At 30.5% G+C, this 17,013-nt stretch overlaps 3 protein-coding genes across 5 annotated transcripts; 2 read left to right on the top strand and 1 right to left on the bottom strand.

Moving 5' to 3' along the window:
* The first annotated feature begins 303 nt into the window (after positions 1-303).
* LOC130664655 (4-hydroxyphenylpyruvate dioxygenase) lies at positions 304-6,050 on the top strand. The gene is made up of 7 exons (XM_057464677.1): positions 304-418; positions 2,564-2,590; positions 2,657-3,040; positions 3,736-3,836; positions 3,897-3,974; positions 4,435-4,909; positions 4,997-6,050. Exons 1-7 carry the CDS (start codon positions 416-418, stop codon positions 5,069-5,071), a joined length of 1,143 nt encoding a protein of 380 aa, XP_057320660.1. The 5' UTR covers positions 304-415; the 3' UTR covers positions 5,072-6,050.
* Positions 6,051-6,445: 395 nt separating this feature from the next.
* On the bottom strand, positions 6,446-9,935 carry LOC130664658 (probable nuclear transport factor 2). Of its 2 annotated transcripts, XM_057464681.1 has the most exons (5): positions 9,586-9,935; positions 9,411-9,482; positions 8,284-8,382; positions 7,922-8,078; positions 6,446-6,621 (listed from the first exon to the last, which is right to left on the bottom strand). In XM_057464681.1, exons 1-4 carry the CDS (start codon positions 9,691-9,693, stop codon positions 7,965-7,967), a joined length of 393 nt encoding a protein of 130 aa, XP_057320664.1. In that variant the 5' UTR covers positions 9,694-9,935; the 3' UTR covers positions 6,446-6,621; positions 7,922-7,964. The 2 variants fall into 2 exon arrangements, with proteins under 2 accessions (XP_057320664.1, XP_057320663.1); XM_057464680.1 differs by lacking the exon at positions 7,922-8,078 and having other exon boundaries at positions 9,586-9,921.
* LOC130664648 (pickpocket protein 28) lies at positions 9,827-16,969 on the top strand. 2 transcript variants are annotated; one of them, XM_057464660.1, is made up of 7 exons: positions 9,827-10,305; positions 13,022-13,208; positions 13,271-13,462; positions 13,794-13,920; positions 14,374-14,622; positions 14,787-15,327; positions 16,715-16,969. In XM_057464660.1, exons 2-7 carry the CDS (start codon positions 13,033-13,035, stop codon positions 16,810-16,812), a joined length of 1,383 nt encoding a protein of 460 aa, XP_057320643.1. In that variant the 5' UTR covers positions 9,827-10,305; positions 13,022-13,032; the 3' UTR covers positions 16,813-16,969. The 2 variants fall into 2 exon arrangements, with proteins under 2 accessions (XP_057320643.1, XP_057320644.1); XM_057464661.1 differs by lacking the exon at positions 13,271-13,462.
* The last annotated feature ends 44 nt before the right edge of the window (positions 16,970-17,013 follow it).

Genomic DNA, 17,013 nt, shown 5'->3' with positions numbered 1-17,013 from the left:
CAACTTGATAACAGCTCAAGCAAAAGATAAAAGTACTAAATATATTTTTTAAATTGTAAATATTTTGAATTAAAAAAATTTCGTAATAAAATAATTTAATTTTAAAATCAGTAATTAAAATAAAAAATAGTTTTAGCTGTGATTTTAAAGAAGTAAATAGAAATCAGGCGTTTACTTCGTGACAATCCGGTTTTAATATTTCTGGATAATTCATAATCTCGCATTAATTAACAATAAAATAAAAAGCTGAAACTTGTTTAATAAACAAGCCTCCACCATTCAGCCAATTGCGATTTAGATCCTGGGCCCTACCTACTTTCAAGTCTCTTATTTAAATGCTTCAGAGCTGAGTCCTCAGTTTGTGTTAAGAAATAGTTGCATTTTCATCAATAAATTTTTATATATTATAATAATTATGGTAAGTTGATAATAATGGGCTTTATTTCTACGACTTTGTCTTTTACAAAGTTTTATTCATACTTTATATGAATCGTTTATTTGAGAAACTCCATAAGTCAAGAAAATAACATTTTTCAGGAAACACAAAAAACATTCTTTTGGAAAAACTTGACATTAAAATAATAAATAAATAATTGAATACAATAATGTTAGCGTCGCTGAAAAAGATTCCAACAAGAAAAGTTTAATTTTTTAACTGAAACTACTTGAAGAAATTATTTAAAGTTCATTGACTTATGGGGTTTCTCAACCAAACGGAAAAAAAAGTTATAAAATCATTGTTTTTTTAAATGTTTCCACTCAAATCATTTATTACACTGATAAAATGAAGTATTAAATAAATATTTGAACTTAGAAACTCAGAAATTACAAAAAATTATAATAATTTAAACATTTTAATTAGTCATATAACAGTCAACAATAAAACAACATTTGAAATTAATTTTCCAAAAAAGCGCGAATTTTAAGTAAAAAAAAACAAAAATCATTTCTGTAAAACTAAAACTGCATATGTTTATTTGAGTCATTGACTTATGGGGTTTCTCAATTAAATGAAATTGCTGTCACCCCGTTAATTTTTTTTAAAACGCTGATTTGATGCATATTTTGATTGATTTCTATAGAGGGACATCCAAAGAAACCAAAAATGCAAAAAACCCAATTTCGAAAAAAACATGACTTATGGGGTTTCTCAAATAAACGATTCATATATTTTATATTTATCTTACTTCTCTTCTTTTTTTACTTCCCTTTACTTTTTATATCTTTTCCTCCACAAAAAAAAGATTTCTTGGCGCAAAAAAAATTTTTGCACTGAAGAGAAAATAAAAATCTTCTGAGAACTAGAAATTTTTTCTCACCCGTAAAAATTTACATTTGCAATTCATAATGTGAAAAATTTCTTAGGGTAAGTAAAAACTTTTCGTACGTCATCTTGATTGCCCGCGTCTCAGATGTTACTTTACCCTGACTCTTAAAGTCTCTTCAATTTTTTTTGAAGACCTCACAAATTTCTACCTTTGTCTCTCCCTATGCTTTCCTCTGTCTCTCCCCTCTTCTGTAATTTCTCCCATATTTTTAGATATCCCTGTTATTTTTTTTCCATCTTTTTTGCTAGTTCTTTACATCTCAGTAGATGCACCAACGTCTCATCTTCTTTTCCACAGACCCTGCATGCCCTAACTGCTGCATCCTTTCCTGTCCGCTACCTATATTTCCGTATTTTATTCTCGCCCATATTTCTTCATCTTCTCCCTTTACTTTATCTTTCTTCCAGTAGTAGTTCTCGTTCCACTTCAGTTTTATTTTTTGCTCAACTTGCAATACGTTGATTTCTCAATCACCTCTTCGTCTTCTTCCTTTCATTTTTCTCTTATTTTTTCTATCCCTTCGTCCGGTTCTTTTATCTATCTCCTCATTTTCTTAGTTTCTGTCGATCATTACTGTAGTCTTCCCACACTTTTTTAAAGTTTTCTTGACCGATTTTCCCCATTTTGTTGGATTTCTGTTCATTATTCCTCTCATTTCTTCCCTCTCCACTATTTCTGACCAACTTTTGTCCTCCATTTTTACGCATTCTTTAATGAATTTTACTGCTATTTCTTTAATTGTTACGTTCATGTTCTCTATTTATACAAACTTAATAATTCTAATTACTTCCCTCGCAGATTTGGATCACGGTGGAAACACGGTGGGTTTGTTCCATTGTACCACTGTGATTACGCGGTGTATCCACCGTGATTCCACGGTGTCTATGCCACCGTGTATACACGGTGTTTTCACTGTGATTACGCGGTGGATACACCGTGGAACCACGGTGGTGAAATCGCACAAAGCCACCGTGGAATCACGGTGGGTACACCACGTAATCACAGTGGAAACACCGTGTATACACAGTGGTCAAGCCACCGTGAAATCACGGTGGATACACCGCGTAATCACAGTAGATACACTGTGTATACCCGGTGGTGAAATGGAACAAACCCACCGTGTAACCACAGTGGATCCACGGTGTTTACACTTCCACGGTGTTTCCACCGTGATTCAAATCTGCGAGGGTTCTTATATTTTTTAACAAAAATTTATTATTATTTATTTATTTCAGACTACGTACACTGATAAAGGCCCAAAAGTAAGTCTAAATAATACTCAAAAATTTATGTGCAATTAAAAAATTAATCAAATTAAATTATTTTAGCCGGCCGGTGGAAAATTTATAGCATTTGATCACCTGAAACTGTGGGTAGGAAATGCTAAGCAGGCAGCAGGTTTTTATTGCGCGAGATTTGGCTTTGAGCCTCTAGGTTACCGAGGATTGGAAACGGGATCACGGAAATTAGCTTCTCATGCTGTCAAACAGAACAAAATTGTTTTCGTTTTTGAATCAGCATATGAGCCAGATGATAAAGAGATGTCTCTGCATTTAGCACGTCATGGAGATGGTGTTCGAGATATTGCTTTTAGTGTTGAAGATATTGATACGATTGTACGTATTGCTAAGCAACGAGGCGCTAAAATAGTTAAAGACATTTGGGAAGAAAAAGATGAGCACGGTACTGTCAGGATGGCTACTGTTCAAACTGTAAGCTTTAATTTTTAAAATCATTAAGAGTTCCCTGATCGGGTACAAATTATCTGATCGGATACTAGTTCCCTGATAGGGTACGAATTCTCTGATTGGTTACTAGTTCCCTGGTCGGGTATACTAGTTCCTTGATCAGGTACTAGTTCCCTGATCGGGTACTATGTTTTTTACCTTAGATTAAAAAAAAAGTACTTATGTAAAAAGACCTAGTACCCGATCAGAGAACTAGTACCTGATCAGAGACCTAGTACTCGATCAGGGAACTAGTAACCGATCAGTGAATTAGTACCTAATTAGAGAGCTGATACCCGATGAGAGAACTTATACCCAATGAGAGAACTAGTACCCGATCACTTATGTATTTGTATATCTGTATTTACTAAATTTTACTAAATATATCTATAAAAATACATGAAGAGTACAATCTCGGGCTCTTAAACCGCTTTGCTTCATATGAATTATTCTTGTGTTATAATTCCGCTGAAATATTCTCAATAATTAGCTAGTATATCAAGGCTACTAATTATTAAGTATATGTTGATTGTTGCTCGCTGTTAAATTCCACCACACCTACACCAGAATCCTTTTGTGCATTCGTTCACTTTACATGAAGTGATCGGGCACTAGTCCCCTGATCGAGTACGAGATATTTTACCTTAACTATTAATAAGTTTTAAAAAATTTGTTTTTAGTTCGGTGATACTCTGCACACTTTTGTTGATAGAACTAAGTACCATGGACATTTTCTTCCTGGATATGCTGATGTGCAACCTGATCCTATTACTAGACTCTTGTACGTTTGACATTTAAATTAACTACTTTTACAGTTAATTACAGAAATTAATTATTCCAGGCCACCAACAAAATTGGATTTTATTGATCATTGTGTCGGTAATCAACCTGACCAACAAATGGAACCAGTTGCCAAGTGGTAAATATTTTATTACTTCCCATGGGTCATTTTCCATCAAAAAGTAAAAATATAAAACAAAAATAATGACTCCTTATTGCGTAAAAATTTCTTTTTCTTGTCAAAATTATAAAATTCCATAAATCTTCTAATTGATTTTTTTTTTTTAATTCAATGACTCGAGTTTGAAAAGAGATAAAAATTTAAAAATTTACAAAAATGTTTGGAAAGAAAACTCGATTTGCCGATTACGTAACAAATGATCCGCGACAATTGATCCGTCGATAAAATGCGTGTAACATGAAAAATTACGCCCTTTTTTCATGTTACACGCATTTTATCGACGGATCAATCGTCGCAAGGATCAATTGTCGCGGATCAATTGTCCTCGGATCATCGGTCGTGTCACCCGATTTGCCATGGAATGGCTCATATATATTTACTCATAATATAATAGTTAAATATAATTAAAAATTATTAGGTACGAGCAGTGCCTTCAGTTTCATAGATTTTGGTCAGTTGATGATACGCAACTTCACACTGAATTCTCAGCACTTCGTTCAATTGTAATGACCAATTGGGAAGAAACAGTTAAGATTCCGATAAACGAACCAGCGCCAGGAAAAAGACGGTCACAGATTCAAGAATTCGTTGAGTATTACGGAGGTCCTGGTATCCAACATATTGCGTTAAATACAAGTGATATCATCAAGTCAATTGAAAACTTAAGAGCCCGTGGAGTAGAATTCTTATATGTTCCGGACAGCTATTATGATATGCTTCGAGAAAAATTGAAATCAAGTAGCACTAAAATAGTTGAAGATCTTACCATCCTACAAAAACTTAAGATCCTTATTGACTATGATGAAAATGGTTATCTCCTTCAAATCTTCAGTAAAAATGTCGAAGACCGGCCTACACTTTTTATAGAAATTATTCAACGTAGAAACCACAACGTGAGTTATATTTTAGTAATTTATTAATATTAGATTTTATTAATGTAAAGTAAAGAATAATACAAATAATAAAATATTAACTTGTAGGGTTTCGGAGCTGGAAATTTCCAAGCATTATTTGAAGCCATTGAAAAAGAACAAGAAAGACGGGGAAATTTGTAAAAAAATTATTTCATTGGAGAAAAAGAATTTTTTTTTTTTGATTGCCAATTAATGTATTTAATAAAAATGATTAATTACTTAATCTTCAAAGCTATATATACTATAAACAACGTGTAAAGTTATATATACTAGACTGTGACAAATAAAGTCGATTTTTTTTTCGGACCCATACGAAAACTACCTTGAGTATAAGATAAGAAAAAATCTGGGCATCGGTTGGCACTGCGGACCAGCCCCAAAATTTCCCGCTTTTTTCGAGCTCCTTGAGCTCTAAAACATTGTTGTACATGCGTTATCGAACTCAGGTGAGTTAAATGTGACCTCCTGCACTAGAAAAATAATGATAGCACGTAAAGGCAGCCATGGAGTCTTAGTAAGAATGCTATTGGCATTAAAAATGGGCCAAAACGGGCTAATATGCGGATTTCAGCGACATAATCTTAGAAAAAAATATTAAATTATGAAGTTATAAGGCGACAACTGCTCAGATGCGTTCAGTACGACCTCCTGCTCTAGAAAAATTATAATATTCAGTTCTTTACAAAAATATGTAAAGGTCGATTTAATTGATCCGTTAACGAGTTGTAAAATTTCAAAATTAAAAAGTAATTTTCTCATTGTATTTAAATAAGAAATTTTATTTGAACGAGCGCGCGTTTTGTAACTAAGTTGGAGGACTAAACTTGGTATCTAATTTTTTTCATGTTACATTCAACTTAATTTTCGCATCAGACCGAAATAAAAAATATATGTTTTATTTAGCAGTCTAATATATATATGTTTTAAATATAAGAAGTGCGAACGTATTGATTTCATTTGCATATTTTGTATTCAACATCTAACCTTTTTAAATTACAAAAATACACAGCATTAATTTAATGATAAAATATTTTAATTACAATAAACTTGAAAAATTTTTCTATTTTATTTAAAAATATAAAAAAAATTTCAACAAATGAATGATGATATAGAATTGCTGGTTAAAATTTATTAACAATATTGCGTTGGTTATTATTTTATATTAATTTATTTTCAATTAAAAAAAAAAAAAAAAATAAAGCTATTTAAATTTAATTGTACTTTATTTAAACAATTTTTCAAGCTTTATAATTTATTTTGTTGTATAAAAACTCTAGGTATCATTCAATGAAATGTAGTTGTAGTGAAAAAAAACAATTAGTTAATAATTAAGATAAAAAATTAATGAGTAAACGAGAAAAAAACTAAAGATGTCAGTAAGTTTCATTATTAATATTATTATTTTATTTTCATTTTCGAGGTCAGTTCCCGTAGTTTGACTGTCACTCGACTTCGTTAATTTTGTTATTGATAAAAAAATCAACGAGCATTTTTTTTTTTCATCTTCATGTAAGATTTTTTTCTTTTTTTTTTTTTTTTTTTTTTATTAAAAATCAATCTTATAACTTCTGTTCTTCTTATGCAACGTCGTGGATACCAAGACGGAACATATCGTGCTGGCAGAAGAACGAATTTGCCAGTGGCTTCAGCACAAACGTCTGGTAGTACATGTGTGGAGGATCGTCATCAGTCTGCAATAACATCAAAATAATTATTTTAAAATATTTAATAAATAAATCGATAAAATTGGTTTTTTATTTTTAATTATGATAAGAATCTAGAGACTGATTATTTTTAAAGTTCTCATTAAATTTTTTACTGCAAAATCAAACCATTAACCCACGACGGTCACATGGGATCCAGAAAATCCCAAGCAATTTAAAACTAGAAATTTTTTTTCTATATATAATTTTTTTTAATTTTGGGAGTTCGATAGACTTGTGGCCGTTATGGTTTGTAAGGAAATTGTGACCGTTGAGGTCCAAATAAAAATAAAGCTTTAAGAAATTATTATCAATCTCTAGGCTCATGTTAATTTTGCTGATTAATATCGATTAATTAAAATAATTTTAAAACAGATGGATAGTAAGTAGGGGTGTGCAAATCGGGTTCGAATCGAAACGGATTTCAAACCGAATAATTCGAATTTCTGAATTTTTAGAAAATTCTCGTAACTTTTTAAATTATTTGACAATTTTCAAAATATCCGAAAGTTTTTGAATTATTTGTAACTTTTCAAATTACTCGATTTAAATCGAGAAAATTTTGGTCAGCTTTAGAATATTTAAATTTTATTTAATAATGAGCTGAGTTTTTAAAGGGTGTGCCGTCTATACTACGACAAGTGATCCCTAAAAAATGATCCCACCGACATCTGATCCCATCGACAATTAATTTATTATTTTCACAATAATAATAAAAAAAAATTTATTTGAAGATCTATAATTAATATGATATGAAATATCTTATAATTAAACAAATATCTTATATTGATCCCAAGTTCTCTGTGGGATCAGTTGTCTGTTGAATCGATTGTCATGTGATCACTTGTCGGGGATCAGTTGTCTGTGATCAGTTGTCATGGAACCTTTTTAAAGTAACCAAAAATAATTTTTTCGTAGATTCGTGTTCAAGTTCTACTACTTTCTGACATAAATTTGAATTATTTGAAAAACTATTGCAATTTTAAGTCGTTCAAAAGATAATTTTTGAATTATTTGAGAATTAACGAATAATTTGAAAGCTTACGAATAATTCGAATTATTCGATTCGATACGAATAATTTGTAAGTTTGAACTATTCGCACACCCCTGATAGTAAGTTATTAATTAATTGATTGATAATCATGCTTTGACAAATTAATAAAAGCACTAACTAAGGAAAAGTTTAAACGACAATAAAAATCATGTGTCAACTAGTTTAGGAATCAAGCAGAGGTGATTTGAAGATTAAAATTCCTTGAGCTTGATTATTTATTTATTTTCTTTTTACCACGATTCATAATGATCATTGGACGATCAAAAATATTTATAGCCTAGACACTGTTGTGCAACCCGAGTCTGAAGATGTCGTGCTGCACGAAAAAGCTGGTGCCAATAGGCGACAGGACAAAAGTCTGGACATACGCATGGGGCTGATCATCATCGGTCTGCCCAACCATTAAGACAATAACTTTATTTCATCAATTATTATTATCAATTAATAGATTCTGTTTTTCAAGTCGCCAATATAAAAATAGCGGATTTTAAATTTAATTTTGCTTGCAGTTTGAAAAAAAAATTTAATCAATTTTGATCTGATTTTTGTATAATTATTATAAGCTCCGAAAGTTTTTAAAATAAATATATATGTACCTTCAATCTTCCAAGGACACTGATCAGTACTCCACCATCGAACATTGGCTGAGAATCAATAGCCGTGATCACACGATTTATTTTTTGGAAACCCAAACTCTGAAATAAATTTTAAATTAAATAAATTACTTACTAATAGACCGTGGCCCGGTTTTTGACCTTTTCAATTTTAAAGTGATAACTTCTGAACTTTCTTGTTAAAAATTAACTATCAATAACTTTTTACTGTAATTTTTTAAGAACAATGAGTCCGTTTACGTAAATTATTTCTTCTAGTTAGAGTTCGCCGGTTAAATAATTAAATTTTATATAATTTAATATGCAAATAAAATAAAATATATACGTATGTTTAAAATTGATTATATTTATGTTTTTGATGGTGATTAAATGAATGAAAATTAATTTTAACGCTGAAATACGGAGGTCAATAAGTGGTACAGCAATTAGCGGGTATGCTGCTGTAAGTGATCCTCGAATTTTAACATTTCACATCGATAATTTATACAGTTGTAAATAAATGCTGTTTAACTAATAATCAAATTATTTGTTAACATAAATAATAGTTTACACTTATGATAATTTATTTATAATTATTGTTTTTCAAACAACAAGTTTTGAACATTAATATCACATGAGTAATTATAAATAACAACAAATTAATAATGTTTTAAACGTTTCGCTTACTATCGTTGCTATATTTATATCAAAACGTGTCCAAGAAAAATTAATTTTATTTTATATATTAAACTGTCGATAATTAAAATTTTTCAAATCGTTTTTATTGCAGCAATAACTTGCATTAAAAACTACATTTGCGACCAACATTTGGTTCAAATCACCAGTCAATAATTGGGTCTTTCGGGTCGGAAACTGTAGCGTGTTAATTTTTAAAGCATAAACTCGGCCTGTAGAAACTCTTCTTATAAATAAATAAAAACTGTTAATTTTTTTCAACGACAATTCTCATCAGAAACTGATGACAAAACACGTGATTTTTATTTTATAATCAACGTTTTTCCAGCGCGGCATCCGCGGTTTTCAAAAGGTCAGAAAATTTGCCGCTTACCTTACTGTCAAGTAATCAAATTTTATGTCAATAAATATTTACTAATAAAATAAATAATTACGTTTAATTTTTCCATAATCTTGGTGCCTCCTTGGATCTGCTGGCCTTCGAATGTCATGAATGATGACTCCGCCTAAAGATAACACGTGTTAGGTTATGTTTGATGGTTAATAAATTTTATATTGTTGACATAATAATTAATAACTAATAAATAAACAAATAAACAAAGTACTCACACTATATAGATTAACTAAATTCGGCCTTTGAGCGGGATCGTCAAAAAGTGCATAATATTGACGAACGAAACCCTCGCCGATTGCTTCGTACGACGGATTTAACGCCATTACAACGTTGTTATTTGTTAAAGAATCAATTATGAATAATTATATAATAAATTTATTATGAAAAACTCAACTATACACTTTTTATCGCAACCGCGATAAAGTGATTCGTAAACTTTTGTAATAAGTTGGGTAAAAAAAAAGTTAAATTAAAGACTGTGTCCAATTTAGCCTTGTGTGTTACGGTAGTAAAATCTGTGCAGACTTTTACATGTCGCAGTAGGACCAACGATTAAAATATATAACGAAACTCAAATAAATGTTTCTTTCTCACTTGTTGTTCCCAAAGATTCCATAGAATGGAGAGAGAGAGAAGTATTGAGAGGAAACGGGAAGTGTCGACCATTTTTGGTATTTCAAATTGGCGCCATCTTGACCGAGCTGGATTTTTCAAATTATAAATAATGTTTTGTAATATTTATTGAATTAAGTCGATTATCGAATCGTTTAGACATTTTTTGTGAAAAATTTTAACGACAAATATGCTGTCAAATGATTGAAATTAATAGACTAATGATCATATGTCGGTGCGAAATGTAAATTTATTTATTACTATTTTTTAAATTTATCAGATCAAATTGTAAATTGTATAAAAAAATTATAAACTATAGAAAGGTAAAAATTAAAGTTGAGAATTTTCTACTGGTGAAAAATTGAGTAGTTTTATTTAATTGGAAACAAAGGTACTGCTGTCAGAAAATTTTCCCATTTTAATTTTGAATTTTATTTTTACACTGTAAAAAAAAAATGGCGTAAATCCACGATATGCAGGTGTTAAGTTTAACTCCGAAAACGAGGTTAAAATAACACCGGTAGTTCTGTTAATATTATTTCCGGTGTTAAAAAAAATTGATTTTATTTTTCAAGCATCAGAAGTCGAGTTGTATCTCAAATACAAAAAAAAGTTTTATTGTTTCAAAAATTAATGATACGACAGATTTACCAAAATGCATCGAGAATCCCAGATAGCAAAATGACGTCTTGATGAGTTCTGAATGAACTTCTATTTATGATTTGGACGTTTCATCAACACCTTAAAGAAGTCTTGAAGAAGTTCTCAAGATGTCGAATGAGCCACCTAGCGAACTTCGTAAGACGTCTTTAAAAAGACTTCTTTTTTCTGACTTCGCAAATAAGACTTCAGTATGAATTTACCATGACGTCTTTAAGGAGCTCCTAATTTTGACTTCATAAAGAAGTTTAAAAAAGAATACATTTAGACATCACAAAACGTACGTCTTATTTATGGAGTCTCCAAGAACTTTCTATTAAGAGTTCTTATAAATGACACCTTTAAGAAATCATTGTAAGACTTTTTGAGGACACCTTCAAAAAGACGTCGTAAAGCAGTCATTCCAACTTGAATGCTGTCTTGGTATTAAGTTTAACTCCGAAAACGGAGTTAAAATAACACCAGTAGCTCTGTTAATATTATTTCCGGTGTTAAAAAAAACTAATTTTATTTTCCAAGTATCAGAAGTCGAGCTGTATCTCAAACACAAAAAAAAACATTTTATTGTTTCAAAAATTAATGATACGACAGATTTACCAATGTATCAAGAATGTTAATATACACAATCCAAAATTTAATACTGCGTTGTGTAACTTTCACATCGGCAGTGTTAAAAATTTTAACACCAAATCATCTACATCACATCGCGCGCGATTTCCGCGGATTCAACATTTTTTACAGTGTTTATATGATTTCATCATTTTCAATTACAGACTATTTTATCAGATACTATTTGAAGTAATAACACCGTATGGTGTTAAATAATATACTCATACTGTGTTAAAAGTACACCGCTTGATATTTCACACCAAGAAAATTTCACACCGTCAATTCACACCGAGCAGACCTAGTACAAGTCCTCGGAGACTACCGACACTATTTGAGGTAGTAACACCGTATGGTGTTAAAGAATACACTTATACCGTGTTAAAAGTACACCGCTCGATATTTCACACCAAAAAAATTTCACACCGTCAATTCACACCGAACAGACCGAGTAAAAGTCCTCGGAGACTATTTTCATCACACCAAAAATTTTGTACAGTGTACTCCGATCGGAGTTTAATTACTCCTTATATACACTAGGGTGATCCAAAAAATAACAAATTTTGTTTTTTCTCGCAAACAGGTTCAAAAGTTTCATTTAGATAAAAAAAGACGCCTGTGAAAATTAGAGCTCTTAATATTAACACCAAGAGGTTCCACATCGCACTTTTTTATTTTCCATAAGAATAACATGGAAAAAATTTTTTTTACGTCTTCTGATTTTTATAAGTAGCTAACGATGCGTCATAGGAATAGTTAGCAAGCATACTTTTGTAGGGAATTAAATACTCTACAAAAAAAGATTCTTATCATTTTTTGAGGAATCTATTTGTTCAAAAGTTATTTGAGGTTGAAGTCGAATTCATATTAAATTTTGAGATTTTCTTACTTTTCCGGTGGAATTATCAGACCTATTACAAAATATCATTGGACCTTTTTTGTAGACAATTTTATTTCCTAGAAGTTATTTCAAATAAAGTTTTTTCGAATTCCGCATTGTTTTCTAGTTATTTTTATTTTAATGTCAAGCTCTTAAAATCGATCAGGAGACTATTTTTTTTTATGAGCATGACATTAAAATAAAAATAACTAGAAAACAATGCGGAATTCGAAAAAAGTTTGTTAGAAATAACTTCTAGGAAATAAAATTGTCTACAAAAAAGATCCAATAATATTTTGTAATAGGTCTGATAGTTTCGCCGAAAAAGTAAGAAAATCTCAAAATTTAATATGAATTCGACTTCAACCTCAAATAACTTTTGAACAAATAGATTCCTCAAAAAATGATAAGAATCTTTTGTTGTAGAGCATTTAATTCCCTACTACTACTAGTATGCTTGCCAATTATTTCTATTGCGCATCGTTAGCTACTTATAAAAATCAGAAGACGTAAAAAAAAATTTTTCCATGTTATTCTTATGGAAAATAAAAATCTTTTTGCGAGAAAAAAAGTTGTTATTTTTTGGATCACCCTAATATACACCGTTTTAACACCACTACACCAATGTGAGTTCATTGTGACACCTCACAATTAAAAAACTCTATATATTTTGATATATATTATTAAAAGCTTGAATTTATGTTCATATAAAAAATTATTGATTACGAAAATAATAAATAATTTATATTATAAATTTACTAAAAGATAAAAGTAGTTCTCGCGTGAAGATATTTTGATAGTAAATTTATACGGTCTTTCGTGACATGAATTTAAACTGAATAATTAACTACATATAATACAAGTGACGAGAAATTAAAATTTTTAAAAACTAGTTGACAACACAATGAGCGAAACTAAAAAGACAATGGATAAAAATAAGAGCAAAAAGAAGAAGAAGAATAATAAGAAGACAACTAAAAGAAGCTTGAGTATTTGGAAAGTAATAAAAACATTTTTTGTGAATTCGAGTTTACATGGAATAAGATATTTGGTTGAAGATGATTTGCATTGGTCCGAAAGGTATTTTGGATAAATTTAATAAATATAATTATTAATTATAATATTTTTGTTTTTCATTGAAGGCTATTTTGGATAGTAGCCTGTGGTGTTAGTTGGTGGCTCTGTACTTCATTGATTTTGGGCATAATTGATGAATTTGTGACACGTAAAGTTGCAATTACTATGGCTACTGATTATTTAAATTGGGAGATTAGTTTTCCTGCGCTTCATTTTTGTTTTTCTTTCAGTTCAAGAGCAAAAGATTACGCGATCAAGTATTTTTTATTCAAATTTTTTTTTTCCATCATTCCTGCGCTGAAAGTCTAAATTCCTGATCTGTTTAGAGGAAAGAAAGTTGTTCTTTTTTTTTTTATGACAAAAACTAGGACATGTATCATTTTTTCCATAAACAGAAACAAAAATTTAAACTTTCTGGTGTGAATCTGGTGAAAAATTGTATTCACACCACGTTGGAAGGTGGGACTCGCCTTAGGCTCGGGTAGGCAATTATACACGCGGCTTGGAATGTCCCACTTTCCTCCCTTGGTGTGTAATATACTATTTCTTATTATTGTTACTAAATTATATATTCTTTTTCTTATGCAGAGTTACAGGCATTAATCCTCGCAAAGCTCATACTTTGAGCCGCTTGAGCCATTGGGCAAAAATGGGATACGATGCAGCATTGAAAGCACCATTAACATCTGAAGAACTCAGAGAACTAGAAAACCAGGTATAAATATCAATCAATATATGACTATTAATAGTACATTACACATCAAGGAAGAAAAGTAGGACATTCTAAGCCGCGTGTGTAATTGTCTACCCGAGCCAAAGGCAAGTCCTAACTTCCCCCGTGGTGTGTATACTATTTTTCACCAGACCTGCATTTGAAAGTTTAAATTCCTGTCCTTTTTAGCGGGAAGAAAGTCGCTCTTTTCTTTCGGGAGAAAACAAGTAATAAAAATTTGTACATGCGCCATTTTTCTCACAATCAAGGGCAAAAATTTTAACTTTCAAGTACAGTTCTGGTAAAAATTAATATACATACCACGGAGGAAGGTAGGACTTGCTTTTAGCTTGGGTAGAATTACACACCCGGCTTGGAAAGTCTTACTTTCCTCCCATGGTGTGTAATTTACTATATTAAAATTAATTATAAGATTCTTTTATTTTTAAAATTTAGATCACACCCAACTGCAAAGATGTTTTTGGTGTTTGTATTTGGAATGATAAAGTAGTTGACTGCTGTAAATTATTTTTTCCACTAACAACAAATCTCGGTCGCTGTCTTTCATTTAATAGTTTTCATTCAAAACTTCCTGACGATCCCAGCTTACCTAAGTTCGTAATGAATCATCATAAAAAGGGGGCAAGATTAATAATTTATCCAAATAAAACAGAATTCTGGTCTTCATCGCATCCTTTTTTTAACGTAAATTTATTTTAAATAAATCAAGTCCCTGGTGAAAATTTTTCGGACTTCTGTCAGAAAAACTCAGTTCTAGAGTTCTAAAGACTTTTTCGGACAAAAGTCCGAAAAATTTTCACCAGGGGTGATTTTTTTCATAAATTGTTTGAATAAAATAATAATTGCAGTTGATGTTCACGAATCAATTCGAGTATCCGAATCAAAAAGGAGGTCGGGATACGTTTTTAACCGTCCAATGGAGCCAGCCTACCCCGACAATGTGGGATATATCTCAAGTACCGACGTACAATGATGCTGGGGTCAAGTCACTGTCGATTGCTGATCGCCAATGCAGATTACCCACAGAAACTCACGATTCATTTCTTCTTGAAACTTACAATTATCATGGGTGTATGGTAGAAAGTCAGATGAAAAAATTTAACGATACTTGTGGGTGCGTAGGTCATATATTCCCACCTACGGACATATTCCGTACTTGCAATTACACTGAACTTAAATGTGGGTTTAACAATAAAGAAGTTATTGCTCAAGTAGAAAACCCGAATTGTCTACCAGATTGTGAAGACATTGTTATTGATCATGAACACAATACTTTGGATGATGAAAATGTACCAGATTGGGCGGTCACTAAACTAGAGTTTAATATGTTACCTGGCCCGGTACAACGCTATGAACGTTATACAGTTCATTCAATGCTTGACGTTATTGGTATTAAATAATTAGATATTAACCATTCAGAAAAATTGATGGTAATTATTTGGAAATTGGACTCGCGCTATACCCATAAAAAATTCATAAATGACTTTTTCTTTTTTTTAAATTTTTGTCCGATAGATTGATGAATAAAAATACAAAATTTTTCAAAAAACGGTTACTTCAATTAGTTTTTTTAGTTTCATATATTTTTAACTTTCCCGAAAAATCTGATTAAAAATACTCATTGAAAAGTATTGAAAAAGACGAGAATTGAATACTTTTGAATAAATTCTATTCCACAAGGTTTTCATTTGGATATAAAATTCATACTTTTAAATTCTATTGAATCTAAAAATAATATAAAAATTTCTAAACTTCCAAAGAATTGAAAAAGATCCGAATAAATTGATATTTTTAATCTTTCTGAATCCTCGTCAATAACAAAAAAGTTTCGAATTTTAGGGTTACGAGTAGCATCGAAAAAAATTCGAATCAATTGACAGTTTTCAATTTTTCTAAATCTTCCTCAATACCAAAATAGTTCCATATTTCGGGTTAAGAGTTGGATTGAAAAAGATTCGAATGAATTAACAGTTTTTAATCTTTCTGAATTTCCCTCAATACCAAAATAGTTCCATATTTTGGATCGAGTGTAGGATTGAAAAGAATTGAAAGAAATTAAGAATTTTTAATTTTTCTGAATTTTTCTCAATACCAAAATAGTTCAATATTTCAAGTTATGACTTGAATTGAAATAAATTAAAATGAATTCACATTTTTAAATCTTTCTGAATCTTTTTCTAAAATGATGAAAGATTGAATTCTTTTCAATACTTTTAAATTCCATTAAAAGAATTACAAAGTATTCAAATGATCGAAATTTCAATTCCATTTAATATTTTTCAATGAGTATTTTTAATCAGATATCTGAAAAATGGTTGAACTTGCGGGAAAACCCCAAAACTTCCCGCTGTTTTCGAACTCGGAGCGGAGTTTAAATTTTCTATAGAATTTCTCTGGGATTTCTACCGGATTTTTTGGCATCAGAAAAGTCTTCTGGAAAAACGCTAGCACATAGAAGTGAATGAAAAAAAATTTCTTCTCTTCTAGCTCAAAAAAATGTTAGACACGACAGAACATAAATTTCTCTGAAAAAAAATAAAATTTAAATAAAAAACATGAAAAAATTTTTTTTAACTTTGAAATCCTGAAAATTTTTTTAATTTTTATTTCTCGTAGACGCTCTAATTTTTTTCCGATGCGCGTGGAGTAAAACTGTTTGCCCAAAAGCATTAACAAATGTTTACTTTTCAATTTTTTATGTCAAAAAACGAGTCGAGCCGCTTCCAAATAATTAAACAATTTATTTACCTAGTAATTTAATTTATTGTTAATTTAGTTTCAGTAGGAAGTGCTTTGGGTCTTTTTGTCGGCGCCAGTGTCCTCAGCATCGTTGAAATTCCATACTGGCTTTTTTTACGTCGCGATGCAGATTAAATTTTCGTCACCAGTAAACATTAAGATATAAATCAATCGTAATTTTGATTTATTCAAGACATGCCGACACACATTTTTGATTTAGTATTTCCGTATTTATAGATATTATAATTAAATGTGTTAATTATATTTACAAATGTATTTATGATAAAGTTTGTTAAATAAATAGATAGCATTAATGTATAAATACCAGTAATATTT

The sequence above is a fragment of the Microplitis mediator genome, chromosome 3 (assembly GCF_029852145.1).
Source record: "Microplitis mediator isolate UGA2020A chromosome 3, iyMicMedi2.1, whole genome shotgun sequence".
Taxonomy (NCBI): Eukaryota; Metazoa; Arthropoda; class Insecta; order Hymenoptera; family Braconidae; genus Microplitis; species Microplitis mediator.
This window is presented reverse-complemented; position numbering and strand designations above follow the sequence as displayed.

Bases quoted from the DNA above. Each gene is read 5' to 3' on its own strand.
- LOC130664655 (XM_057464677.1), top strand. The intron at 3,041-3,735 runs GTAAGCTTTAAT...ATTTGTTTTTAG, and splicing joins GGATGGCTACTGTTCAAACT to TTCGGTGATACTCTGCACAC. The intron at 3,837-3,896 runs GTACGTTTGACA...TAATTATTCCAG, and splicing joins GATCCTATTACTAGACTCTT to GCCACCAACAAAATTGGATT.
- LOC130664658 (XM_057464681.1), bottom strand. From the start codon at position 9,693: ATGGCGTTAAATCCGTCGTACGAAGCAATCGGCGAGGGTTTCGTTCGT. The intron at 8,383-9,410 runs GTAATTATTTAT...AATTTATTTCAG, and splicing joins AGATTATGGAAAAATTAAAC to AGTTTGGGTTTCCAAAAAAT. The intron at 8,079-8,283 runs GTACATATATAT...ATGGTTGGGCAG, and splicing joins GTGTCCTTGGAAGATTGAAG to ACCGATGATGATCAGCCCCA.
- LOC130664648 (XM_057464660.1), top strand. From the start codon at position 13,033: ATGAGCGAAACTAAAAAGACAATGGATAAAAATAAGAGCAAAAAGAAG. The intron at 13,209-13,270 runs GTATTTTGGATA...TTTTCATTGAAG, and splicing joins GATTTGCATTGGTCCGAAAG to GCTATTTTGGATAGTAGCCT. The intron at 13,463-13,793 runs GTATTTTTTATT...TTTCTTATGCAG, and splicing joins GCAAAAGATTACGCGATCAA to AGTTACAGGCATTAATCCTC.